The sequence below is a fragment of the Rhinolophus hipposideros genome (assembly GCF_964194185.1).
Source record: "Rhinolophus hipposideros genome assembly, chromosome: 14".
Lineage (NCBI taxonomy): Eukaryota > Metazoa > Chordata > Mammalia > Chiroptera > Rhinolophidae > Rhinolophus > Rhinolophus hipposideros.
In genome coordinates, this window is record NC_138060.1 from 57614046 (window position 1) to 57641770 (window position 27725).

The 27725-nt window shown below is 38.5% G+C and overlaps 1 protein-coding gene across 9 annotated transcripts in view; it reads right to left on the reverse strand.

The window, feature by feature from the left end:
• ANO10 (anoctamin 10) overlaps positions 1-27725 on the reverse strand; it is a 149690-nt gene that overhangs the window by 114889 nt on the left and 7076 nt on the right. For 8 of the 9 annotated variants that reach the window (XR_013994886.1, XR_013994887.1, XM_081072592.1 and 5 more), the window contains exons 3-9: positions 24044-24241; positions 22824-22958; positions 14131-14250; positions 11430-11999; positions 9946-10001; positions 7134-7208; positions 5428-5610 (exon numbers count right to left, since the gene is read on the reverse strand). Coding sequence is in view for 7 of the 9 variants with exons in the window: in XM_081072592.1 (XP_080928718.1) it covers positions 5428-5610; positions 7134-7208; positions 9946-10001; positions 11430-11999; positions 14131-14250; positions 22824-22958; positions 24044-24241 (1337 nt within the window). In the remaining 2 variants the exon portion in view is untranslated. The remainder of the gene's footprint in view (positions 1-5427; positions 5611-7133; positions 7209-9945; positions 10002-11429; positions 12000-14130; positions 14251-22823; positions 22959-24043; positions 24242-27725) is intronic. The other variant, XM_081072595.1, reaches the window with a different exon arrangement.

Sequence of the window (27725 nt, forward strand, 5' to 3'; positions counted from 1 at the left end):
ACGGAGACGTCAGACCAGCCCTCCTGATGCCCAAGGCCACACTCGCCAACATGTGGCATCCTCGGGCCTCCCCAATGCACATGCATGACAACTCCAGTTTCAGAAAAATGCTCATTTGTAAAGCAATTTAACCACTACTATTTTAAAATGAGTAATTATTATTACTGCATCTCAGAGTCAGTCTTTCACCAAAATATGCGTATTGGGTTCAGCAGCTGAGAACTCTGGTAAAAGTCAGATTCCACTTCTAGTCCGGTTCTTTTCTTATGTTATGTTTTACTAAAACAGAAAATACCCAAACATACTTATAGAGTATTAGGAATGTCAGGAAGTGCTTCCTTCAGATGCTCTGGATGACTGGATAAAGCATGAACCCAAGGATTCTGGCAAGAGAGTCTCACTGGCAGTTTTCAAGGCCTACCAAACTTCTGTGCTGGGAGCTGGCAGGTTGACACTCAGCTGAGGATTCAGTGGTGAGCCGTTTCTAAACCACTCTTGAGTTGCATGTGGCCCTAGAACGTATTCCCTTATGGTGTGTGGCAGCATACAGACGTGGTTTTAAAATATGCCCAGTGATAGAGCATCAATTTACTTCTCTGAAGCGTGAAGTAATCAAGAATACAGAAAATAAAAAATCTTAGCAATCAAGCCATTGTTACCACAATTTGGTCTAAAGAAATCCTCACAGTCTATGCTCAGCTTTCAAAATTGTGCTGTTTCAGCTCATGAAGTGTAAGGTTGAGCCTCTGCAGAGATGTGCAGACAACTTCTCTCAGATGTGCCACTGGGCAGGCCCCAGAAGTCATGCCAAGGTCTTCCTGGCATTTCTAGCACGCAACACCTGGGGATCACTTCTCCACATGGCAGCGTACTCCGCCTTCCATGTTTCCATCTCACAAGGGGATTCTGAGTGGTCCTATTTACGTGTTAACACTTTCTCAGTATTTTTACACTTCTGAGCATGTTTGCGTCAGTCACTTTAGTATACCAGGGACATAATCTAACAACAAGAAAAGAATGAAGATTTAACAAAGTAAACAATCACATACTAAAATAAAAATCCATTAATCAAGACACACGCTACCCCTTAGCTGCAAGTCAGCTAAGACCAACTAAGACAATTCTAAGAACCCACATACAAACTTTAAGAACAAAGCAGTTCTTAAGAATACTATGGTATTTTTGTGAAAATCGTAATTGATTTTACATATCCAATTGATGAAAGGTATGAAAACAAAGTTTTACGTGCCAGGTGATCTATCCCACTTGCTCCTCACACCACCCCTGGAGAAACGCCTTGGCTCGGGGTTCACCTTGCTGAGCGCTTTACTTTGGTGCAGATATGAATGACTGACAAAGAAAGAAACATAACGTGAAGTCAACAGGCAGCTCACAGACATTAGGGGCTGGGCTGTGCTTTTCCTGAGACTGTTCTTTATTCAGTAGTATACTGAGAGTCTGCGAAATGCTAAGCTCTGTGTTAGAAACACAGCTTCGTGGTAAATAACACAGAGGCTCGACCCTCTGATTGAGAAAGGAGAACTATGAGCAAACGACACAAAAACCCTAAATAAAGGATTAGCATATTCACCAAAACAATGTATATTTACAAATACTGAACAAGTGGAGTCAATTATTTAAATGCAAACACAGTGTTCCACTAGGAAATGTATTAATGTGAATGAAAATAATAAAGAAGATATTATGATAAACTTAATAGAAGCAAATAATGGCATGTGATAAAATTGAACACATTCTCAATGAAAACTCTTAGCAAATAAGAAACAGAAAAGAACATTTCTAAACTGATAAAAAGTTATCTACCAAAAAACATGGAACAAACATAACACTCAATGGTGAAAAGACAAAACAATCAGGAACAAAATAAAAATTCCTATTGTAACTACTTCTGTCCCAATTGCATTGAACATATTCATGAGCCCAATAGAAAACAAAAAGTATAAAGACTGAAGGAAAAAAGAAAATGGCCATTGTTACTTCGCTAACACAGCTGAAACAACTGTCTACATACAAAATCCAATAAAATGACAAAAATATTGGAAATAATAGGAGAATTCAGCAAAGTTGCTGGGAAAAGGTACAAAAAATCAACAGCATTCCCATATATCAGCAACTAACAACTATAAACCATTTTTAAAGAGCTGCCATTTATAGGGAACAGGACAGTCTCAAAGCATCAATCCACAGATAGCTTATTCATTCCACAGTGAAAAGAACCTCTGCCATCTGCCTGTCACCAGGTCAATCAAGTGACTGAACAAGGCAGCCCACACAAGGGACAACCTGACCTCAGCGCCTCCTCATGGAATGCAATGGAGGCGAACCTGCCAAATCGTTGAACTTGAATTTTGTGAGGAAACCACGGGATAAACTGGCTTCACAAAAGCCAATGCCGGGCAAAACAAAAAAGCCTGGGGAATTATTCCAGATTTGCAGTTTTCAAACTTTTTGGTCTCCGAAGCCCTAAACTCATACAAATTATTAAGACCAAAGACCTTTTGTTTATAGGAGTTATACCCAGTGATGTTTACCATAGTAAAAATGGAAACTCAGAGCTTTAAAAAATATTTCTCCCCAATTCATTTAAATCATAAAAACATATTAACATGAATAAATATTGTTTGAAAAATAAGGACACTTCCGAAGCAAACGATGTTTAGTGTGGAGAGTGGCACTCGTTTACATGTTTGTGAGACCTCTTGAACGTCTAGTTACTAGAAGGCAGTATGTTGTTCCAGCTGGAATATCCATCATGAAATTTCAGTCTCACGCAGCGATGCCGCTGGATATGAACCAGCAGTTCTCAGGAGAGGGACAGCAAAGGCCTGAGCCACTACATGGCTTTAGCCCGTGGCTGATGGAGCAGGTCAGGGGACCCCAAGGGAGTGATTGCTCCTGGTGGGGACATCATGGGGCATTTACTCTGTCCTCCACGTTCCAAGTTGTCTACACTGAGTGAGCAAGTATTACTGTTATAATAACGTTCTTTTAAGTTTCAGTCAAACTGCTTTCCCTCAAAGCTTGGCAACATTATTTTAGATCCATACAGAGCAGTCAGGATGAGGTTACAGAAAATGCCGTTCTAAGTTCCCTGACTTCAGTGAGGAGAAAACGCACCCGGGGGAAGGATCCGTGCACCGCAAATAATGATCTAAAACCAATGTGACCCAGGGCATCCCCCCTCTCCAAGTACATGGAGAGAGAGAGCTGAAGGAGCAAACGTCTGGTGACGCGAGAGTGGAGAGCAAAGGACGGCCTTGTAGGAGATAAGAGGGGAAAGAGGGTCAGATCTCATGGGGCCCTGCAAGCAGGATAGGGAGTGGAGCTCTTAACCCTCGGTTCACTCACAGACCTGGGACCTACAAGAGAAATCAGTGCAGGGTTTACTTCACATCAGAGAACTCGAGCTGAAAAATAAAGACTCTGAATTGGAAAAGCAAAGTCTTGAATCTTGTTCCTGATTTAGTCACCAAGTGGTTAATGACACAGAGCTATTTCTAACATGGGAAAAGCAATGCCTACCTTACCTTCCTGCATAAAGGTATTATCAGATGTCATGAGATGCCAACAAGGAAAGAGCTAAGATTCTGGCAGTGTCACTTTATTAGCATACGGTTCTTAGGTAAATTAAAATTGCTTGGATGAAGGGCATATTGTTTGAATTATTGTATACCATTCAGTGAGCCAGAGAAAAAGGAGCAGAAATTGATCTGGGGAAGAAAATGAATTTGGTTTAGGGCACTGAGAAGAAGAAAAAGCACAATGGTTAAAAATCGCACTCCTCAGAACAAGCAAGGAAAGGATTCTGACACAGTGTGAACTCGACTGAATTTTTAATCCACAATAAAAGCCAGGACTCACCCAGTTCAGGCAAGATGGCCCCACATTCTGCTCATGTGCTCCTTTTATTCAACCCTCCCTGCATGTGTGTGTGTGTCTGTGTGTGCACGTGTGTGTGCCTGTGTGTACATGTGCATGTATGTGTTTTCTCTGACACTTCATACATAGACATAAATAGTGTTGTTGGTCAAGATGTGTTATAAGTTTATCCTTTGAATCGCCTTCTCCCCCAAACACAGCAATGATAGGAAATGCTAGTGCATATGCTTGTACTATGTATATTTTAATCAAAAGACAAGTCACCACTCAAAGACAAGACAATCGACTGTATAAGCCAGAAATGGAACAAAATGCAGGGTGATAAGCAGGAGGCTGGCCAGGCCCCAAGCCCACGGGCTGGCCGAGCTGGTTCTGTATCCCGTGGGGCAGGTGGACCAAAGGCACCCCACTCTTCTAGGGTATAACTAGAACCTGTTTGAGCCAAACCAGGGTCCCCTGCCTACGAAGGGCGGGGGGGGCTGAAAAAAGTCACAGCTGCTGCCCTGGAACCACAGCTTGTGTCAACAGCTTCCTACCTACTGGCTCCGTGACTGGCCCTGCAAAACCACAAGATAGGAGCCCTGGGCTACCTAAACCTGGTTCTGGACCAGGGCCTTGGAAGCCCAGGGTGGAGGGGGGAGACTGCAAAAATAGGGAAGTGAGCAGAAAGAGATAGGGAGAGGGAGAGAGGGGAAAAGAGAGAGAGAAAACTCCTATTCAAGATAAACATACAAACTAAAATTCTTAAATACACGAGAAAAACTATGAAAGTCAACCAGGAAATTCAATAACCAGGAGACCAATTTATTCAAAATGAAAAACAGGACTATGAAAGTTGAATGATAATGGACCATCACTGATGAGCTCCTGAAGGATCTGTTTCACTAAGAAGAATATAACGTACCAAGAAGGAAGGTGCAGGATATAAGACGCAATGAGAGAAAGCAAACGTGATCCCAACACTGCCCCCCACCAAATACAGAAACAGTGAGTGTAGTCAGAGCTCAATAAAACTATGTTAGATATATGGTTAGGTTTTATGAACCTCCAGTGATCTATTTGTAGTTCCTAAAAATAACTCCTAAATTCTATCTTAAAGGAACTATTTTATATTTACAATAGCGCCAAGTAATTTAAACTATAAATTAATTTTCAGTTCGGCCTTCCATTTTAGCGATGGGTTTCCACCTTTCCTTTGAGGTTGAAGTGTCAAGAGCAAGCAATGCCACTGCCTCTGCTCGGCCATCCCACCGCTCCCTTGTTCCGTCATCTCTGAAGCAGCCAGGCCCACCTTCCTCACAGAGCAGTCACGTAAGTTGCCAAGATCAGCCGTTGGCATAACTTCAGATTCAAGGCAGCAGCATTTCAATGCATAACCCATCGTTCTAACTTTAGAGCAGTTCCCAGTGAGGAAACCAGCTAGAAAGCACTTGTCTGAGACCCGGAGTGTATACGTATGTGTGGAACTCAATACATGACTGTCATTCACATTCGGTTAGTATTTAATTCAACAAAATTCCAACTTACCAAATAGGTTCCCATTTCTTTTTCCAGGACGACCTGTTCATATAATGTAGCATCAATGTCTGCCTTTAAAGCCTGCACCTTCTTCTTCACCCGCAGGTGGTGCTTCCTTTGGAGCCAATAAGGAAGAAGCGACTCCACAATCTGGTTGAGGATCTGGGAGGTAATCAGGAGAGTGGCCAAGCTCTAAAGAGAAGCACACAAGGGACATTTGGAAACGTAGCTGAACAAAGCCATTGCGTGTGTATAATTATGCATTAAAATGGAATTTTCAACAAATAATATACTGTTATGTTATAAAAACTAGTATCAGAAAAGCTAGGAGTTATAATGGTATTTCTAATTTGTTGTTTTTTCACGGGAAAGACTTCGATTAAAATACATAAAGATTATACTACAAACAGATTATAATAAGAAAGTAAACCAATTATAAGTCAGTCAGCAGGAGAACAAATTACCTCAAAATTGTATTTTTGTTAACTCATCTTGGCTACAACATAAACAAATGCTGCTCCCTGTGTACACGGATCTTTGCCCCCTCTCTGGTGATTTACTAGGGACGAATTAAGGTCCTTGGCAAAGCTGCTTGAGGGTTTCCAGAGGTGGTGTGTCAATTTCCACTTTCCCCAGATGGATATCAGTGTTTCCATCACACACCATCTTTGCTGGTATTGAAATTCTATTTTTCAAAGAATCCTCTCCCATTCCGTTAAATGAAGAAGACTCTCTGAAGTATAAGAAATGAGAAGTCATACCCCACTAATACACTAAAAGTGGGACTGAAGCGGGTATGTACATCCAACTTACCAATTTCAAAAGTACTATTTTGAACTTTTTCAATTTTCAAAAATAATTTTTAAAAAGTAGCAACATATCTAGTATAGTTCTTAAGAGCACAATATTTAATTTTACTTTTATGCAAGCTGTTAGGACCATAACTACAAAATATTTTAACTGTCTCTGTTACACAAATTTTTTTAATTTCCCAAAAAATGTTCCCAAGTTCTCACATAAATATTAAGAAGGCGAGGCTTTGAGACTCTGCTCACTAACAATCCCAGAATATTAAAACCAGGAAGGAACAGCCTTTGCTAGTAGCTGACTCAAGCATTAAAAAAGAACTTAGAAAGCAATAACTTATACTCAACTTACTATTCACTGTTATTATGTGATTCAGAAATGACAACACAACAAAACATATGTCAGACTTTCTTACACATTTCAGAAACAATACAGCACTGCATAAGATCTGGTCTCTAAAGTTTAACAATTTATTAATTTAAAAATGAAATGTGTATGACTTATTTAAGGTTACGCCAACCACCGTTCACCCTGAGATACACAAAAGTTCAAAAAATATTTTTTCGCTGTTAGAATTGATTTTACAATTCCATTACAATTGAATTGTAAAATTCAATTCTTTTACAATTCTATTACGAATACAAATACATATGAACCATATATTTGATTTTACTACCCTATATGATTAGTTTTGCAAGTTGGTTAGCTTCAACTAAATTTCTTTTCAGTTGAGTACGATACACAGTACAACTGATAATTTTTTAAATTTAAAATTGGGCTTAGAAATAGACAAAATTTAAAAGATTTTATTTGTCAAAATGATAATGGGAAGACAATGGCATCACCCGAATACAGGAAACCCCCTCTAAAACCTAAAAAGCTGACACCATTCCGTTATGCTCACTCACCTGCCGCAGAAGCTTCATATCCATCAGGACAAAGGCAATGTAGAAGAGTGAGGCGAAGCAATTCAGAAAGTTGAACTGCCAAAAAAACACAGCAACAGTTAATGCTGCTTCCCAGTCTTTTATTACATCTGTAAATAGAGCGTCTAAAAATGTAACGAGGGACTTCCAGTCAACTGTTCTGTCCTCCAGACAAGACGGCACAGACTTGTTTCTCCTTCCTCCTTACTAAGCACATCTATAAACTCTAGAAAGAACGCAAGAGGCAACCAAAGGAGAACTCTGAAAGCGCTAAAAGGAAGGCCAACTGGCTGGGACCCCAGGACTGAAGGAACGACACCAGCTCATCTTATGTTCCTTCAAAAAGGGAGACCAAGTCCCAGCATTCCCCGCCCTCAACCTGGTAACTCAGGTAGCCCAGGTGGACTCATTCCCCACCCACCCCCCTTAGAACAGGAGCCCTGACAACAGCAGGGAACCCTCAGAACTGGCGAGGGAGACTGGTCGGGGCCCCTCTACTGACGTTAAGCTGCCAGGGGATGTGTCTCCCTCCCTCTACCCCGCCAGTGTTAGGTCACTGCCCTGTCTCACGAAGAGTTCCAGGATGGCCAGGCAGCCCCAGCAAGAAGGACCCCGCCCCCAACCACAAGCAGCCCAGCCCCGGAAGCCTCTCTGTGCCCACAGACCTGAGACTCCCCACCCTCATGAGGAGACACCCAGGTAGCTGGGTGGCACCAGCAAGAGAGATTGGCCTTAACAACCAGGCCAGGCTAGGAGCACATCTGTTATGTAAGCCTGAGACGTCCCTGCCCTGGCCAGACGCACAGCTCTGGGCTGGGGATCCCACTATAACAAGTGCCATTTCTTCAAGTAGTTCCCTGCTCAAGAACCTGCAACTGCCCCCGTACTAATGAGCTCCCTCTCTGCCTCCCTGACCCACGCTGGCTACGTCCTGCTTAGCAGCCTCACTTTCTAAGACTCAAGGCCACTGAATGAGTACAACTGTGAGCAGTGCTTGTGTTTAATTAACGACAGAATGGGGAGTCACTGCGGAGAGTGAGCAGGTATATGCTCAGAGCCACAGGGTAGAGGGGGGTGCTAAGTGAGAGCAGAAGGAGAAGAGCAAAAGCCTGGGAAGGTGAGAAATGCTCTCCCTGTAAGAATAAAAAGGAAGGGAGAAACACCATGGAGGACAGCAGATTCTAACTTACGAGGCTTTTTACAAGGCGGTCACCTGTCATTATATCGTCAGAGAATAATAACGTCACAAATAACTGAATTCTTTAAGACAAAAGGAGTGTTTTACCGCTAAAGGCAAAAGTTCCACATAATCTTTTTTTTTTTTATGCTCAGTAAATGGTTTTATTTATTGTTGAATGACTTATACTAGTTAAAGGGGAAACATGCAAAAACATTTAACTTCATGTAGACTTGAGGAATACTTCATGAGATATGTATTATTAACCTCTTTATCTCATTAACATTGAAATGATTTGGTAAAAAAAAACTGTCATTTTGGAAGAGGTCAAATGGAAAGAGTGTGTTGCTCAACATTACATCAGTTAGACTTCATATGAATATTTAAAGGCTCCTGGTAATAATTCATATGCTAAAATCCAAAAGCATCCTACTCAATAAATGAAAAGTTTCCAGGTCAAATCTCTTCACAGTGTTTATATATATTTTCTTGTCTTGAGTTAACATGAGATAATAGTCAGGGTTCATATAATCTTTTTGAATGATCTTTTTAATGCATTTCCTGTTCCCCAGCTTTCCTACACAGAGAACACAGAACATAACTTCCTTGCTGATTCAGTACCAATATTTTGAATGTTAATTATTTCACAGCGCTAGACTTCAGAGCCTTTTTAGATATGTATGGCCTCTGCCCCTTTACTAATGTGCAAAGTGCTAAAATTGTTGAATTCTTAGCATCTTATGACATCTATTTCCTTGCCTGCTCTTGCCTCTATAAATTTACCTACTTCCAGAAAACTAAACGCCTTCCCAATGGTGGTTTCTGATCTTTTAAGGACTGAAAAACCAGATAAATGAACTTCTTAGAATGGTTTCCACAGCTGGGACAAAGGGGCCTGGATCCCTTTCTTGGCAGTAATGTACATGAACGGTGTTACATTGACTCCAGCTGACAGGTCAGAGGATCTAGGCGCTGTGTTGACTTTCAGTCACGCTGCAGACGGCAGATGTAACTTCAATAAATGAGGTGCTTTAAAGCCAGTATATCTGCGTTATTTATAATAATGGTGGAAAGAGGCATAATGTGTGAACTTTTACACAAATGGCAAACAAGGTACACAATGCCGTCTCGCTACCTCTTTCCTCCTACCCATCAAAGCAAGCTAGGAACTTCTTGGACTCTAGAAATGTCTTCAATAAATTTTTTTTAAAAATCACAATGTTCCATCACTAAACAGATTGTGGGTTAACTGGAAGGATTGTTGAATAGTGAAATAATCGAAGGGTTGTTGAATAGTGAAATAATCAAACAAGTCACCAAAGAGAAGAGAATAGAAACATACCTAAAAAGTGGATAATTCATTGCTTACGTAACCAGATACTGACTTTAATACTCATTTCTCCATTTGAAGCCTTAATCCACATGCACATTTGCAATAAGATTATTGAATGCATATGTAAGCACACTTACTAATCAAGCCTTGCCTATTTGCACAAAATATATGAACTGCCATATTGATATCTTACATTAGAAGCTTTATATTTATATTCCTAAATATGAAATGGTACGCATTAGTTTCATAAGTAAAATGCAGTTGTACATAAAAACTCTACTTACCACTAAAACTTTCAAAATTAGATGATTCTGGTAGGCAGATTCCAATCTGTGATTCTCTAAAATATTAAAAAGAAGAAGTAATTGCCCTCAGATAAGGGAACGCTATTGTGAGACTTGTGCTGAGGGCAGGTAGGTCCCACACCAGAGGCCCATCGGTAATTACACCAGGCTGTCAATCATGGCTACTGCTTCCCACCAAGAACATCAGACAAGGAAGAAACTCAGATTAGCACACATTTTTCATGGCACTGCAATAGCATTGTCATGTGAAATCATTTTTAAGGTACCGCTACAAAGAAATGTGGAGTGTGTTGGCAAATGATCCCTAGATAGACACCCAGAAAAAGACCCTGAATAAGATGGTCATGGTAACACTGACAGCAATCTCAAAAGTGTAGGGCAATAAAAAAAGGTTTCTGAATGTGTGGCTTGAAAGGATCAACCTAAGGGAAACAAATTTCCATCCTCAGCTAGGTAGGAAGAGGAGACACTGTCCTGGTCCTAAGACAGTGTGGCAAAAGAAGAAAAAGGAAGATTCTGAGGGGAAGTGTCATCTTGCTCAGAGAGGCAGAGTTAGGCTGACCTAGATCCCAAACCCAACTCAGCTGCCTGACCTGGGCAGGTCCCTTAACCTCCTGACACTCAGCCTCCTCGCCTACAAAGCAGGGCTGACCCCACCCTGCTCCCAACGTCACTGTCAGGATCAGAAATAATACAAAACCGTAGCCCAGTATCAGCAAAGGAAAGCACTCAATAGTTGGCAGCTGTTGTTAAATAACTAATAAAAATAATTTGAAATATATTTGGCCCATGAAGTTAAGGGCTGGGCTTCTTCCTGGGGAATAATAACATATTTAGTTGTTTGGGTGAATAAATAAAAAATGAATGACCTGTCAGGACTGTTTTTAAACTATAACCAAGTTCCTTTAGCACAGGTGCACATGTCAACACCCACCTTCCCGCATTCAACGGCAGTCCTCTGGGCCCCACACAGCTAGACAACAGGCTTTCAGATACTGAGACATAGTTCATTCAGCCAGAGTATCAAGAAGATCATTCAATCTATTCTCAGCGTAAAACACAATAGTATAGTATTAGACGCGCAGGTTTTGGACGAGGGGCGAGCTGGATTAGGCTGGCTCCACCATCTGCTGTCCAAACCGTGTTCAGTCTCAGTATCTCTACCCATAAAATGGTCATCTGTGTCTATTTCACAGCGTCCCGAGACGGTGAGAATGAGACATGTGGGTAAGTGCTCAGCAGGGCACCCAGAACACAGTAACTAGCGCTCAGCACACAGGACGTGTGATGACCATGACCTGGAGATCACCGGCGCTCACAAAGCCCGTGAACGTTTCCTTATGTGTCTGCAATGAGCCCAGAGCGACGTCACCTGCTTTGCAAGGCAGCAGTGACATGAATCCTATGACATGAGCAATACTGCTTACAGGCGAATAAGAGAAACGCAAAGTATCAAGTCTTACCCCAGGAAGTTAAAAACTCGGCGGCATAGCGATAGAGGCGGTTCATGATTTCAATGACGACGGCATAGATGATGCTGGGTACATATAACAAGACACCGGTCCACTCGGACCCGCTGTCCTCGTGTAGAGCCAAGGCCCAGGCCTCCATGTCGAAGTAAATCATCATGACATACAGAGAGAAGTAGAGACACAGGCACACAAACGGCAGAGACACCAGGTAAATGCGCAACTGTCTCTTGTAGCTGGGGTACAGAGGCTCCTCCCTGCCGGTGATGGAATTGATCCCCAGGACCCCATGAAATCCCGGCCGGGGCTCCTCAAACTGTCTCTTCATGGCCAGGGTCCCCCACCTGTAGGTCATGTTGGCACAGCCACGCTTCCACACTTCCAGGATCACCGTGGACCAGATCAGGTTGAACGAGGCGAAAATCACATACTTGTCATAATCTTCCCACACAAACAAGTAGTAAGGCAGCCCAATGACCGCCATGGGGATTAAGGCAAAGGTGAAATATTCCAAAAATCCAAAGTAGAGAGCGATCGTTTCCCCAAAGTAGCCACGGATTCTGTCTGTAACGAAAGAAAAAACAAACCTTAAGTGCAGCCTGCCAAAGACTTTCTTTTCTTATCATTTCAAGTAAGTTTACTCATTTTCTAGGTAAGTCAGGATCATCTAATACCTTCATTTCCCAATCAGTATGTGATGGTAAACACATCCTCCATGCAGTACAAAGACCCCACTTGTCTGTATAGCGAACCTGACACTTGTCCCAGCTCAGGGCCCAGGCTCTGCCAGGCACTGGAGCTCTGTTTTCTCTTTACTTTCTCATCTCGTGGATGCCTTTTTCCCAAAGGAAAAAACCACCTTGGGGCTGTCCAAAATCTCCAAGGTCCTCGTTTAAATTCAGCCATGGCCAATGAACCATTTTAATTTAGGGGTTTAATTAATGCTCCCCACTTTTCTCCTAGTTTAACATTATAGTTATAGGTGTTCTTTTCAAAGAAGAATCCCCATTCATAGTATCCTGCTCCCTTCCTAAACATAAATTCTCATCAATGTGTCATGGCAAATTTTTCAATACACTGAAGAAAAATTATTCAAAAGCACAAAACAACATTCCACATATTAACTTCTAGAACAGCCATGGAACACATTTATCTGTATCTTCACATGGGCACTGGGCTGAAGGTCCAAGCAACATCACTGTTACTATTCTGTGAACTGGACACAAGCTACCTAATCCAAAAGAAGTCAGCAGCAAGGTGTCCTCTGCCAGCCGCATCTACGTGAGTCTAGACTATAAAAGCATCCTGCACTGAGACAAGGGTGGGATGCAGGGGGTGGGGGAGATACAGCAGTTGGAGTTATTATTTCTTGATAAATTACACAGTTAAAGTGTAATTTTTTTGAAGCTAATGTGTCAGATCAGTCTACGGATATGGTTTAGAGTTAACTGGGATAAACTGTTTTCTTCTATCTTTAATTTTTCTAGCTAACCCAGGAGCTAGATATTAAACCAGTGGGTATGATGAGGTTATCTCGAATCTGGATCAGGTTAAATGCTATCCAAGCAATGAAAAAATAAAAAGGGTGCTCATGGTCCTGAGCTCCAATCAGATGACCTCTCTTTTTCTATCTCAAGGGGAAGTTCAAGACCTGCCTGCACGCCAGCTACTATTACCAGTCCCAGCGCTTCCAGAGGCCTCAAACCCACAACCACAACCACGCTCAGCCTTCACCATCAACTCATCTTCTCCTTTTACTTTCTAAAAAGTAGCTAATGGATACTTCACTTACAAATCCTAGAGGCAGTATTTTAAATTACTGCCAAACAAAGGGGGAAAAAATGTCGTAAGTGGAACAAAAAATGACTATTGTGTCACCTGGAATTATCAAAAACAAAACCATTCCTTTCACAGACTGCAAGAAAAAAATCCATAATACAATTTCAAAATTTAATCTTAAAAACAATTTTTGCTCATTGTTACAATATTATAATACTTGTTTTCAGAATGGAAATTAGAAAATCAGTTTAGAGGGATTCCTTTAAACGAAATCAAGAGAAAAATGGCTTTAAAGATAATCTGATAGGAATGGTCATGGTGAAATCCACCAGCTTAAATGTAATTCTTATGCTTAAAACACATAACGAAACCCAAACATCTGAACGTCCATATTGACATAAGTTTACACAAAGTATGTTCAACATGCACCAAATAAAATCATGAGTGTTGTTATCACTGTATTCAGAGAAAATAGATAGATCCAATAATACACACCAAGATACTTATAAACTACCTCAAAAGATGTTTAAGCCGACTAGTTTTCCCCTAGGAATGAGCACGGCTTGACTCGCTCCAAATGATTAGTTCTAAAGAAATAGAAATTTTCAAATACAAAATATTCACACGCTAAATTCTTATCAAATCTGTCCTTCTCCAACCTTGATATGTACTCATGAAGGCCACTCTGAACTGCCTGTGTTGTTGGTGAAATTTAGCTTGTAATTCAGTCCATCTAAAATCAAATACTTAGGCCATGTAATCCATCTTATTCCCCTCCCCCCAATTTTTTTCCCACAGGCAGCTGGTGAGCCCTCCCTAGCAGAGCATGTTCCCAAGGGGGTAACACCAGTGCTGAAGAGTGACTTCTCATTAACAGGTCTTTCTCTTCTCTAAGAGAACAGATACTGACACTTACCTACGGGTTGGAACTTTAAAGCAAACCGAGTATACCATGCGTCCTCAAGCTTCTTCAGGGCTTCATTATCATGTAGCGGAAACACCTGAATCACGATGCCAGACGTGAGCAATCTTCTCACTGCGGAGGGAAAATGTGCCAAACCACATAAAACAGATTTCAGATTGTTCATGCTATGCCTCATCAAATGCTACAAAGCTACTCCAGTAAGAGAAGGGTGTTACACAAAGATCAAGCTTTTACTGCCTACTCCGAAGGTGTATATTTATTTTGTTCCTCAGAATGTAAATATTTTTACTATTTTGACTATAAAAGCAATAGAAGTTGATGTAAACCATACAGAAATGTACAAATTAGGATTTGAGAGACACCATTTATTCTCTCCCTCCTCCAAAAAATAATCATGATAAATAACAGTTTAGTGTATGACCAGACTTCAAAATATACATATATATATGTGTGTATATATATATATATATATATATATATATATGCTTTTTCCCCCACCTGTGTACTATTTCTTTATTATATATACTTAAGTAAAATTGTTAGGTCCAAGAGCATATGTATTTTAAATTTGGATCTATATTATAAAACTGCCCCTAGAAAAATTTCACTAATCTATTCTCTAACTACAGTGAAAGAGAATAGTGTAGTTCCTTTCTTTCTTGATACTGAGTATTTTCAATCATTTTCATCTTTTGTAATATGATAACAAAGGCTTACATTCACAAACAGCAAATATGGAAATAAAATAAAAAAGACTTCCTACTGTCAAGTCATTTAATTAGTATGGTTTTAACACGCATGCCCATATGTGAAAGCGATAAACTAATTTAGCCAAATACAACATCCCCTCATAATAATAATAAATGAAAATGGGGCATTCTCTATCCATACTTAAAATGACTCACTGGGTGGATATTTACGAGGAATATTTATGAGGAAAGTGTGTTCAGTAGACACAGAGAACCCAATACCATATCTGGAGACATGGAGTACTTTTCATACAGTTCCTTGTATAGCCTCTTACTAAGGAATATGGCTGCTTATAAGATGGGATTGGCATCAAGGAAGGATGTTTTGCTGTTTTCATCCATTGATAAGCTTTGAGTTCTTTAAGGTTTATCCGCTCAGCTCTTCAGAGGGCTGCCTCCCTTATCGCCTAGCTATCTAGTCTAGATAGGTGACAAGAATAGCAGTCAACAGTCTCCTCAATGAGAAATGACAAATAAATGTCTGCAGCATGAAAGAGAAACATGATTTAAGTTTTCAGTGTAAAAACACTACATATAACAAAGAAAGACAGTGTATCCTCCCATCTCAAAATCCTCAGAGTATTTAAAAGTAAACCTAACTTCTTAGAAATGAAAAAAATGATAATAAAGAGGAGATATCTGACACGAACAATAGGAAAACATATGGGTCAAGAAAAAATTCTTGGTTCTTAATATATGGCTCTTCTTACAATTATTTCTCATACATAAATCATACAGAGGAAGAGTTTAAAAAGCTAGGGTTGTGATGGAATCCTCCTTCTTAATGACTGCAAAAAGTATACGTTTAAATTATATCAGTCTCTGGCACTGTCCAATCCATTTTTTAATATTTTTGTTCTAAAGTGTTTTGGTGGATTTTTCCTCATTTAACATGAGGACAAGTCTATCACCCATAACTGTTCCGATTCTTTTCTTATTTGGGGACACATAGTTGTAGGTTATTCTTTCTCAATTACTACAAGTTCTTTAACTTTGAACTCACAGCATCTAAATTATTATTTTTCTATTTCTAAGTTCTTTTTTAAAAAAAGTGACTCCATTCTACTGCAGACTTTCCAGGCAGGCATAAAACCAGCTTGAATACTTCTAAAAATAGGAGTATGAAGAGACTATAAAGCCACAGGTCCTAAATTACTAGGCTTCTCTTCATCAATGCCAAAAACATGGTTCTGGTTTCAGCTTCTAAAAATAGAGGTTGTTTTTTTCTTCTTCTTCTTCTTCTTTTTTTAATCCTTAACCTCATGTCAGCTAAGAATGTAATTAACATGAGCCTTACCTTCAAAGGAAACTATGACACTCTTCAGGCCTATTCAAAGACAGGAAAGACTTAAACCAAGATTCCTTCCTTCCAGAATGTTGAATGATCTGTTGTCAAGTAACTAGGGTTATTACTATTACAGCTATTTAACAATTAGCCAAACAAACCAAAATCTAATTTAAAGGAGACTCTAAGTAAACTGGCTTATAGTTGAACCCTCTAAATTAAATAATGCAATAACAATAATAACACAGTACGGCGTCTGGCTTTGGTTAATGTGATGTGTTTACTTCAAAAATAAAAACGAAAATCTTACAACTCTTTAGTGTCTCGGTGCAACAGGGAGGGGCATGGCACGCTGTCCCCAATCACCCAGGCAAAGGGTGACGAGGGCACAGTACTGACAGGGAGTGAAGGCCGGCTAGCAGTAACCTTGGCACCATGAAGACGGACCCCACTTCAGCCTCTGCAGTTGCTGCTGTGCCCCAACACCCCCTTCCAGGCCCCACCCAACTCTAGCAGTCTGGTATGAACAAATCACTTTTGTCGTAATAAGTAAAAAACACCTTCTCGGGGATACCTGTATTTTCAAAATACACTTTTATATTCCTGTATTGTTTTCAACCCTGCCTAATGTAAAAACAGCAAATATTTATGTAGCAAAACACTGTATATGTATGTACATATGTATATATATGCGATACCAAGTGAGATACATATATAAATATATCAAGCTTAATCTTGTGTACATGCCTGCTACATGATATTTACTTGAAATCTACTCATTATACTTATAAGGACGATTAATAACTTTAGAAGACAGATTGTATCTGACACCAATCTACTTGTATGTAGAAGATATTCAAAAGAAATTACCATAATGTTCTAAAAGAATAACAATATAATAAAAGACCTAATATGAGATGTGTCATATCCCATCAATCAAAACATGATTATCATCTGACAGACATTTTGAAACAGAGCTTTAACCTAAACTAAATGACATCCTTGAGATACACCTAATCCATAAGAAACTCTCGGCTTCTTTAACTCTTCTTTCTAAAGAAAATCTTTCATTAGGTTATTTGCATGACTATTCACTAGTAGGGATGAACCGGAGAAGGTAGAGTCTGGAGGTATGAAGAGATCTTAGCTCACACAGCAAACTAGAAAGGGGCTGCCCACCAACGTGAAAACTGACAACTAAGTCACGCATACAGCCATTTTCTCGTTCTCCACATTGTCTGCTGTCTGACAGAATGAGCTGCCCTGAAGTGCACAGCTCAGAGCACCACGAAACTGCCTCAGCATCACGTTTACAACGACACATGTTGTTCTCTGCTTAATAAAGGCTTTCTATCAACACACAACATTATGGCAAGCAAAATTATAATCACTGCTTCTCAAGGGAAAGTCAAATTAAACCTAAGATGATGGAGTTTCTGCTGAAAGTCCTGGTCAGCTCTCTACTTGCTGATGGGGACGCACTGAGTAGGTTGCAGCGTCTCCCCCAAATCAGCTTCAGAGAAGGCGTCCCAAGGAGTGGCTCCCACAAAACAGAGGTGAAAATAATCCTTTTCACTTATTTCTATGGATTAACAATAAAAATCTAGGACTTTAAGTTCCTCTAGGTTTTATTAGTTCTAAAATTTACACTCTGTAAATAGTTCAGTTTATAATTATGCATATTCTTCAACCAAAGATGATGATGTAAAATTAAAATGATGCAAAAATATAAGACAGCATTTTAGGGAATACATTTTCCAAGACATAAAAGGAGAAAGTAATGCAGAATTTTAAAATCCAGCCTTGTCAATTTAAGTATGATTCTTATCTCAGATGGTATAAAAAAATTTTCAAATGACCATGAGTGAGATGATTTTGTTTTTATATTTATTACAAAAAAAAAAAAAGAAAGAAAGAATGGGAGGAAGGAATTGATCCTCGTTTACAAAAGCCTCATCCTGCCAGCAAGATAAAAGTTACTTCTCTTATGTCTTCAGGACACCAGACTGGCTACCTATACACCCAAGAGAAATACATTTACATATTTCCATCAAAGTTTCATTCAGTTGAAACTTTCTCCCTTCTGAAGAAAGAGCCACTCCCTCTTTTGTCTGCCCCAGTCTCACCAAGTTAGCGCCCACAGGAACTAACAGGTGGAGGCCATGATGGCCTGATTCCACATGGTGGTCCGATTAGTGTGAATGAACGGGAAGAAACGGGATGCTTACATTAACAACCACAGCAGTGCCTCAGTCTGCTTTGTATTTTATTTGCTGAAGTACCCAGTGGTGTCTGAAAACATGCCTTTCCGCTATGAAATTAAGGAAGATTTGAAATTTTGGAATGGGACCAAACAGCTGCTGAAATACAGAATGTGGAACTCCTGGTAATAAATAGTGACAGAAAGACACCGCTGCCCCGTTCTTATCTATGGCACCACATTAAAAACAACAAAGGAAACAAGAAACATATAAAGAAACCCCTATCTTTGATGAAAGAAAAAACAAACTATAAACCCAAATCACAAACTATGACGAGAAGGCTTAAAACTCGGACCTGCATAAGCTAAGAGCATCCTGGGTGCTCTGCAAACCTAGGCCAAGTAGGCAGAAGGCAGGGTTCTCCAAAGAGAATGTGTGACAGAATCCTGAAGTGCATCTGCTCCCTGCCTGGCACCTCAGCCAGACAAGAGACGTGAGGTCTCCCATCTTGGAAGAAAGAGCTGCCTGCTGGAACCCAGGGATGAAGAGCAAGCAGTTCTGGAGCTGTGGGTCTTGGGTGGCCAAAAACAGACCTAAAGGCCAAACCCAACAAAACTCCTAAAAGAACAGGGCCGGAGATGACTCAAGGAGAGGAACTGCCAGGCAAAATCCAAGCTCCTAGCTGCCACACTTTCCAGTGGGATACCCCGACATCCCCTCTCTCCAACACACACACTTCCTTCCAAAAATAGCCAATCAGGAAAAAAAATAGGAGTTCATTAAAAATAAGTAATAATCACAAAGAAATTGCATAGAACTATGCAAAAATACTACAAGGGAAAAAAGGAAAACCATAAACAAAAGGCAGAAAAGAAAAATAGCAGAAAATTACAGTATCAAGCAATGAAAAACTACGGAATTCTTCATGAAGTTAAATAAATTAAAGCAAGCCTCATCTCTGAAATTAAAATGCAAAGAGCTAGAGGACTGAAGGTGAAAGATCATAAAAACAATGAAAGAGAAAAATAAAACTTAGAGATACAGTCATAATAAAAGCTACCAAAAGAAGAAAGACTGAAAACATAGTCAGAAAAATGGTAGACAAGTCTAACAAAATTACATAAAAACTTTAAAATACTTCAGATAACATGTAAGAGCCTACGTGTACATAACTGGCATGCCTAAAGATGAGAAGAGGGCAAACACAACCAAATAACTTTTAACAGGTAACTGAAGAAAATTTTTCTGAAATCATGGTAATCTTTAATCTATGTATTGAAAGAACATAGATCCAACAAAAAACTGCTACAAAATACTATCAAGACATATGCAGATACGGATTTGTAGACAAACAAGAATGATAATGAGTACCTACATTCAAATTTCCTGATACCTTCTAAAAGCCATACAGATCAACGAGGAGAGCAAGTAAAAGTATCAATAACATATTTTTACAGCATAACTCAGAGACAGGGGAGACTACAACATCCAGTGAACATGTGTAAGTCAGGCAATAAAGAACCAAGAACACATTCTGTTCAAGTTCACATGAGACGTTTTCTAAGACAGGTCATATGCTAGGCCACAAATTAAAGTCTCAATGGATTTTAAAAGACGTATGTCATAAAATGTATCCTCTGACCACAACGGGGAAAAGTTAGAAATCAATAGCAAAAGGAAAACTGGAAAATTCACAAATGTTTGGAAATTAAACAACACACTCTTAAACAACCAATGGATAAAAGAAGAAATCTCAGAGGAAATTAGAAAATACTTAGAAATGAATGAAAACTAAAACACAACATGCCAAAATTTATGGGACACAGAGAAAGCTAATGGGAAAATTTATAGCTAAAAATGCTTATATTAAAAATAAGAAAGACCTCAAATGAACAACATAATTTTACAATTAAGGAACTAGAAAAAGAATAACAAACCAAACCCAAAGTTAGCAGAAGGAAGGAAATAATAAAGATTCAAATAGATGTAAACAAAATAGAGAACAGAAAGATAACAGAAAATATTATAGAAACTTCCTCATTTCAAAACTTACCACAAAGCCACCATAGTCAAAACCGTGTGGTACTGACACAGACAGACATACAGGCCAATGGAATAGAATAGAAAGCCCAGAAACAAACCCTCACATATATGGCCAAATGATTTTTGACAAGGGTACCAAGCCCATTCAATGGGGAAAGGACAGTCTTTTCAACAAATGGTGCTGGGAAACCTGGATGTCCACATGCAAATCAATGAGCTCGGACCCTTACCTAACACCATATACAAAAATTAACTCAAAATGGATCAAAGACTGAAACATAAGACCCAAAACTATAAAACTCTAAAAGAAATATTGGGGAAAAACTTCGTAACATTGGATTTGACAATGATTTATTGGATATGACACCAAAGGCACAGACAAAAAACGTGAAAAATCGGTAAGATGGACTTCATGAAAATTTAAAAATTTTGTGCATCAAAAGTCAAAATCAACAAAGTAAAAAGGTTACCCATAGAATGGGAAAAAATATTTGCAAATCATATATCTGATAACAAATTAAATCCAGAATATGTAAAGAATTCCTAAAGCTCAACAACAAAAACAACCTGATTCGGAAATGGGCAAAGGATTTGAATAGACATGTCTCCAAAGAAGACATATGAGTGGTGAATAAGTACATGAAAAGATGCTCAACATCACTGATCATCAGGGAAGTGCAAATCAAAACTAAACTGAGATACCACCTCAAACCCATTAGGACGGTTATTATCAAAATAATCAGAAAAGGACAAGTGTTGGCAAGGAGAAATTGGAATGCTTGTGCACTGTTGGTGGAAATGTAAAATGGTACAGCCAGTATGGAAAACAGAACCTCAAAGCTTCCTCAAACAGGTATTTGCACACCTACGTTCATCACAGCATAATTCCCAATAGCCAAAAGGTGGAGGCAACCCAAGTATCCATTGATGCATGAATAGATAAGCAAAATGTGGTCTATCCACACAATGAAGTATTATTTATTTAGTTATAAAAAGGAAGGAATATCTGACACATGTTTCAACACAGACAAACCTTGAGGACATTATGCTAAGTGAAACAAACCAGTCACAAAGACAGAAATATTATGATTCCACTTATTTATGATATTTAGAGTAGTAAAATCATAAAGACAGAAAGTGTAATAGAATGGTGCTTGTCAGAGTTGAGATGAGAGGAATATGTTGCTAATTGTTCAATAAGTATAGAATTTCAGTTTTACAAGATGAAAAGAGCTGTGGCAATGGATGGTGATGATGGATGTACAACATTATGAATGTATTTAATATCATTGAACAGTACACTTATAAATCTTTAAGATGGTAAATTTTATGTTATGTGTACTTTAATCACGACCGAGAGAGAGAGAGAGAGAGAGAGAGAGAGAGAGAGAGAGAGAAACTTAAGAGATATAACAACCAAACAGAATGAATGATCGATGATTTGATCATGGTTTGAACAAATCTGCTCTAAAATATATTTGGTGACATCTGGGAAAATTTGAAGATGCACTGCTTTTGGGGCATCTGTCCTTCTGGGTGAAGAATGGAAGTCAATATTACACTGACTATTAAAAGAAAACCAGACTAGGGGACACAGAAGCTTATATATTTAAAGTGCATTTTAAGGAGTAAAACTGCTCTGAGGCCTTGTCACTATCTGGGTTTGAGGCAAACCTGGAATTACACATTATAGCAAACTCTTTCGGCAAACAGGTATTCTCATTCCAAAGGAATTACACAAAATCAAAAAGTTGCCAAGTGCTGATGTGCATTCATTCAGATATTATGTCACTTTATGAATCTTCCTAATAAGCTTTACTATATTTGCATGGGTTCATAGCCAGTGAGATGAGAGAAGGAGGAAAAAATGCTCCAGGAAAAGACGAGGTCTGCCATCTTTATCCCTCCACAGATTTTCATTTTAGTACAATGTTTGGGCAGAAAGTAAAGTTCACTAATTTTAACTGAGTAATATATATATATACACATATATATATGTATACATATATATGTGTATATGTATATATATATACGTATACGTATACATATATAGTATATGTATATATATATACATATATGTATATGTATATATATATACATATATATGTATATATGTTCACACTGAATTTTATGCTAACTGAATGCTGTGAGACCTCGATAAGTAAGAAGTAGCAAACCACATAAAACAAATACATTGATTTAAATGATTTAAATCAATTGATTTAAATATAAGGAAGCTCTAAAGGCAAAAAGTCTGTGAAAAAAATACGTTATAAAGTTGTGTGAGTTTTTCAGTTAAAGAAAAAAAAATAAAGCCTCTGTAATTTGTTATTTATGTCTACTAAAAAAAATTCATTGCATTAAAATGCATATTCATGAAGCTGGGTGACATAATGAATGACTTACATAATGATTTTCCTGGATACAACTTTGCCTGGGGGTAACCAGGGATCATTTTTTCATCTCTGGCTCTAAGATTTTCAAGTTCATGTTTGATAATGAATTGACATTCTGCCATTGTAAGGAAATCGTCATTGTCATCTAAAACAAAACAAAACTTTCCCGTTATTTTCGCAGACATAGCCAAAATACAATTAATAATATTTAAATAACTTGGGAATATGGAAATAATGATGCAAACAATAATTAACATAAGGAGTAAGCAAAGCATAAAACCGGTAAATTTAACAGAATATAAAGCTCCTTAGATACTTTGTAAGAATAAAAATATGCTGTTATGCCTTCACTTAACACAATTCCTCAATCATTGTACTAGTTATTATACAGACACTTGCTTGATCTCATTTAACACCAAGCAGCAGAAGGCAGTGTATTCTGTAATTCTAACAATATTTGTAACTAGGGAAGGCATTGAAGTTTGCCTACGTGGAAATTCTACTCCTTCAAACTCTCAATCCCAGGTCATTCCCTTCTGGAGTTGAACATCCCTCCCATAAATGGGGGAGTAGAAAGTCCAATCAGAAACCAGTGTTGTTTTTTGACTGGTGAATCCTCTTAAATGAGGTGAATTTCGCCTTGATCATTTATTCACTAAAATATAAAAATCCAGAGTGAGTAAATCTCAAGAAATCTAATCACGTCTTCTAACTCTGAAAGCCCTGGAAGGGACCAGTTTGAATCTGAACCCAAACTCCCTCTCTGATATCACAGCCATCAGGCTTTCACAGTTCTTTCCAGAAACCATTGTCTTCTGGAAACTCCTTTGAGGCCAGAACCAGTTACCTACCAGGAAATGGGTATTCTGGGATACTGAACTACTGCTGTGTTTCTTACAAGATTTTTCTTTATCAAGCCAGGGGATATTCACCATTCTAAGAATTAGAATAATATAAATAAGTTACATGTGTTATCCTCGTTTATATTCACCTATCCCAGAGATGTAAGTAACGCCCACGGGCCAAATCTGGCCCATCACCTGGTTTTGTAAGTAAACTAATTGTGGGAGATGATGGCCTGCACAGCCTAAATTATTACAGTCTGGCCCTTTACTGGAAAAGTTTGTTTATCCCTGATCTATTCATCAAAAACTTATCTTTGATAAATTGATTCTGATATAATTCTGATGATTCTGATATAATTGATTCTGAAATGATCCTGGAACTCACCATCAAAACCTTTGAAGTTACGTCGGGTTCCGTATGTGAAGGCTCTCATGGTGTTATCATTGCACTCTTTTACCAATCCCACTGCTTCTGCCCCCAGTAGCAATCTAATATTGGAGGCACCAACGAGATACAAGTTCTGATTTTCCAGTGTTTCTTTCTCATATTTATTTAACAACGGTCTAAACAACAGCTGGGCACCTTCGAAAACAAAAGATAAGCCCAATCTTAGGAAGAGACAAACAAAAGTTTCAAAAGTGAAAACCTTCTAAAGAAGTATTATGTTTCTAGTTTGGTAGAAGGAAAATGAATTATATTAAAAAATTTAAATTCATCTTCCAAATAAATAACAAATATAAGTAAGTTGGGGATGGCAGTTCTTTATAGCTTTTGAAATAAATACCCAAACTGGGAAATTCAATAAGTGACTTGCAAGTTACTCAAATTAGAAGTAGGTATGAAACAAGAATCCAATACTTATTAGCTCTAGGTATAAAATTGCACTAAGTAAAAATACAGGGCAAAAGGATATAGTTTCTTAATAAAAAAATAGAAGACCAAAATTTAAGAAAATATCTCAGTAAAAATGCCATAAATTTAACACAATTACATTAGACTGTAACAAATTTTATGAATGTAAAATACTAAATAAAAAAGAGCAATATAATCTTTCAATAATTTTCACCATAAATGTCTATATTCGATTAGGTTTAATATTTTTCTTACATAGGTTCCCAAAACATTAGAGTAGACGTTGTGATTTGATATTGTATATGTAATTATTACATAAAAGATTATGGAGAAAAAGGATTTTTTTCTAATTTTTTATTTCTGCCTACATTAAACTTTTTAAGGTGTATTTATTTCTTTACTATTTACCCTCTAGAGAGGATTGATGAATTATGAAAATACTAATCCTAATCAGGTGGTAACAGGATAATGAGCAGGATTTATATTTCACTTACCAAATGGATTAATATATTAAGATTAATGTACTGTGGCACTATAATTTGGGTAATTTACAACAGAGGCATTAGGATTTTAATTTAAAAATCAATGAAAGATATATTCAATTTGCAGAAAACATAAACGGCTCTTAAATATAAAATCCTTCACCTCATTTATATTAAGATAAATGTAAAAAAGGACACCAATATGCTATTTTTCACTTCTCACACTGCAAAGATCAAAAGTTGGGAAAAAATGGGTTGGTGAGTACAGTAGTCATGGAAGTACCCCCATCCACCCAGTTCTCCCAAGAGAATCCGCTGTCAAAAGCAGAGTTGACTGACAGCACCCTGCTGCCCAGCTTTGGATGAGGCACCCTCTTACCTAGGCCACGGCCCCCCAGCTGCTCCCAGCCACTGGCTGAGCACGGAGGGGACACTGGAAAGAGGCCATTCCTGCTCAACATGGGTTTCCTTTCAAGGGCAATGTTGGGTCTGTCTGACAGGATGCTGTAGTCTGAGGCTCCTCCTATTCAAGCCTCGTTTCTTCCCTCTCTCCTTTCACAAGTGTCAGACCTCCACCAAAGTCTGAAGCCCCTCAACGCCCACTCCTGCTCCCTGCCCCTGTATCTTTCTACAGATGTTTCCCTCAAGAAACCTGTGTATAAATCTCATCCTAGCATCTCTTGCTTGGAAGATCTAACACAGGGAGTGTGTGGGAAAAGGCCCTCTTGGAGTATAAATTGATAGAACTTTCGAGGAGAACGATTTGTCAATATCTTGTTTTGAAAAAGAGTCCCTATCTCCCTCGTCCCAGTGTACCTTCCCCAGAGGCAATGACTTTCAAATTGTTCAGGTGATTCCTTCGTTATTTACTTTCATGTCCCCAACCAGCACGCTTATAGAGCTATTTCTTTTTGTTTTAGGCCTTGGAAAATGAGGATTTAGCTCTCTTTTTCCTCCACCTTCACCATTTCCATCCACCACTCCCATCACCCCATTCTCACAATATAGTTAGATCATCTTTTTCACTTCAGCAGTAGGATTTTTATTATCATGACTACATGTTATTTATAGTTGAGTCTTACAATATGCTGATTTTCCTTTCTTAAACTTTGCATTTCCTCCCAAATTAACTGTCTTATCATTTGCTTAGTTTATTTTGCATTTATTAATAATTCAATCCCCTATGCTCTCTACCAATTGTTTAAGTCTTCTCTCCATACACTGGCAGGAAAGGTACCCTTATCGAAAACATCTTAGAGAAGTCTCTCTTCACTCTGCCCTCACACCTTGCTGGCAGCTGGGTGGGTTCAGAATTCTAGACTAAAACCATTTTCCTTCAGATATTAATACATTACACCATGCCTTCTAGCTGACAATGTTTCTGTTAAGAAGTTTGACCCTTTATATCTGAGCTATTTTCTTTTTTCTGGAAGTCTGTAGTATCTTCTCCATCCTCAGAGTTCTGGAACTTTCCAGTGAATATGCCATTTTCAGCCACAGTGCTAGGCATTGAGTGTGCCCTTTGAATCTGGAAAAGCATTGCATCAGCCTTAGTGTTTTTTTTTGATGATTTCTTTCTCTCCTTTTTCTGTTCCCTTTCTAGAATTCCTTTTACTCAGATGGGTACCTCCTGAATTAGTCCTCTAATGTCCTTATATTTTTCTCTCATATTTTCCAATTCTTTACCTTTCTGCTCTACTTTCTAGGAGGTTTTTGTTAAAATCATCTTCTAACCCTTCTACTGAATATTTAAATTTTGTTCTAATATTTTCACAAGAACTGTTTTTTTTCTAAACCAGGTATTATTTTATAATATCCTATTCTTGATTTATAGATGTTCTATCTTCTTATAATTTTGAGAATTGAGATTTTAATTCTCTTTCAGTTTTCTTCTTCTGCATAGTTTGCTGCTTTTTTGTTTAGTTTTAACTTTCTTTCATGTTAGAGGTTTTCCTCAAGCGTTTGGTAATCTTTTGTTGTATGCTCATGTTTAAGAAAGGGGTTCTAAGAGGCTAAACAGAAATTCTAAAGGTTTAGATGGAGCTCATCAAAGATAGCCTTTAATGCAGTGTAGTCTGGCCAGGTCATTTTCCATGGACAGCTCTGATCGGGCACCTTCATTATTTTGCCTAGCTGGTCCGATTTCCCATAGAAAGATTATTCAATGTCTCTCCTAGATAATCTGAATCCAACTGCTAACATTTTAGAAACTAAATTAGGTATGAGATTGGTAGGGCGGAGGACAGGAGTAACAATATTCAGTTGTTACCCTATTTTCAGTACGGAATCTCTCTTTTCAACTGCGCATTGAGCCCCCACACCAAAAATCCATGCATCTCACCCCCTCCAGAGAATAATAAGCAGTCTTCTGCTGGGTAGTACAATATGGAAAGGATCTGAGGATCTAACTATTTCTTAAATAGATTTCAGCCAATTCTTTTCTTTTCTTCTTGGTACCACTTTTATTTCCAACTTCGCAGGCCCATACTGTTCCCCCTAAAGCCACATGACGAGCAGAGAAGACTGGGAATACACTGGAGACTCTCACTTCCAGATACTACAAATGTTCTTACATCCGGGGCTTTTAAAGAAGAGACTCCAGTCCAGTGAAATATCTCAGATTTCAGCAAGCAAGTAGTCTTATTTTTAAGTTTATTTTAGGTTCAATTATTTGAAAAAAAAAATTTTAATTCCACTTTGACTCAAAGTTTATTTGTAAGAAAGCATTCCAG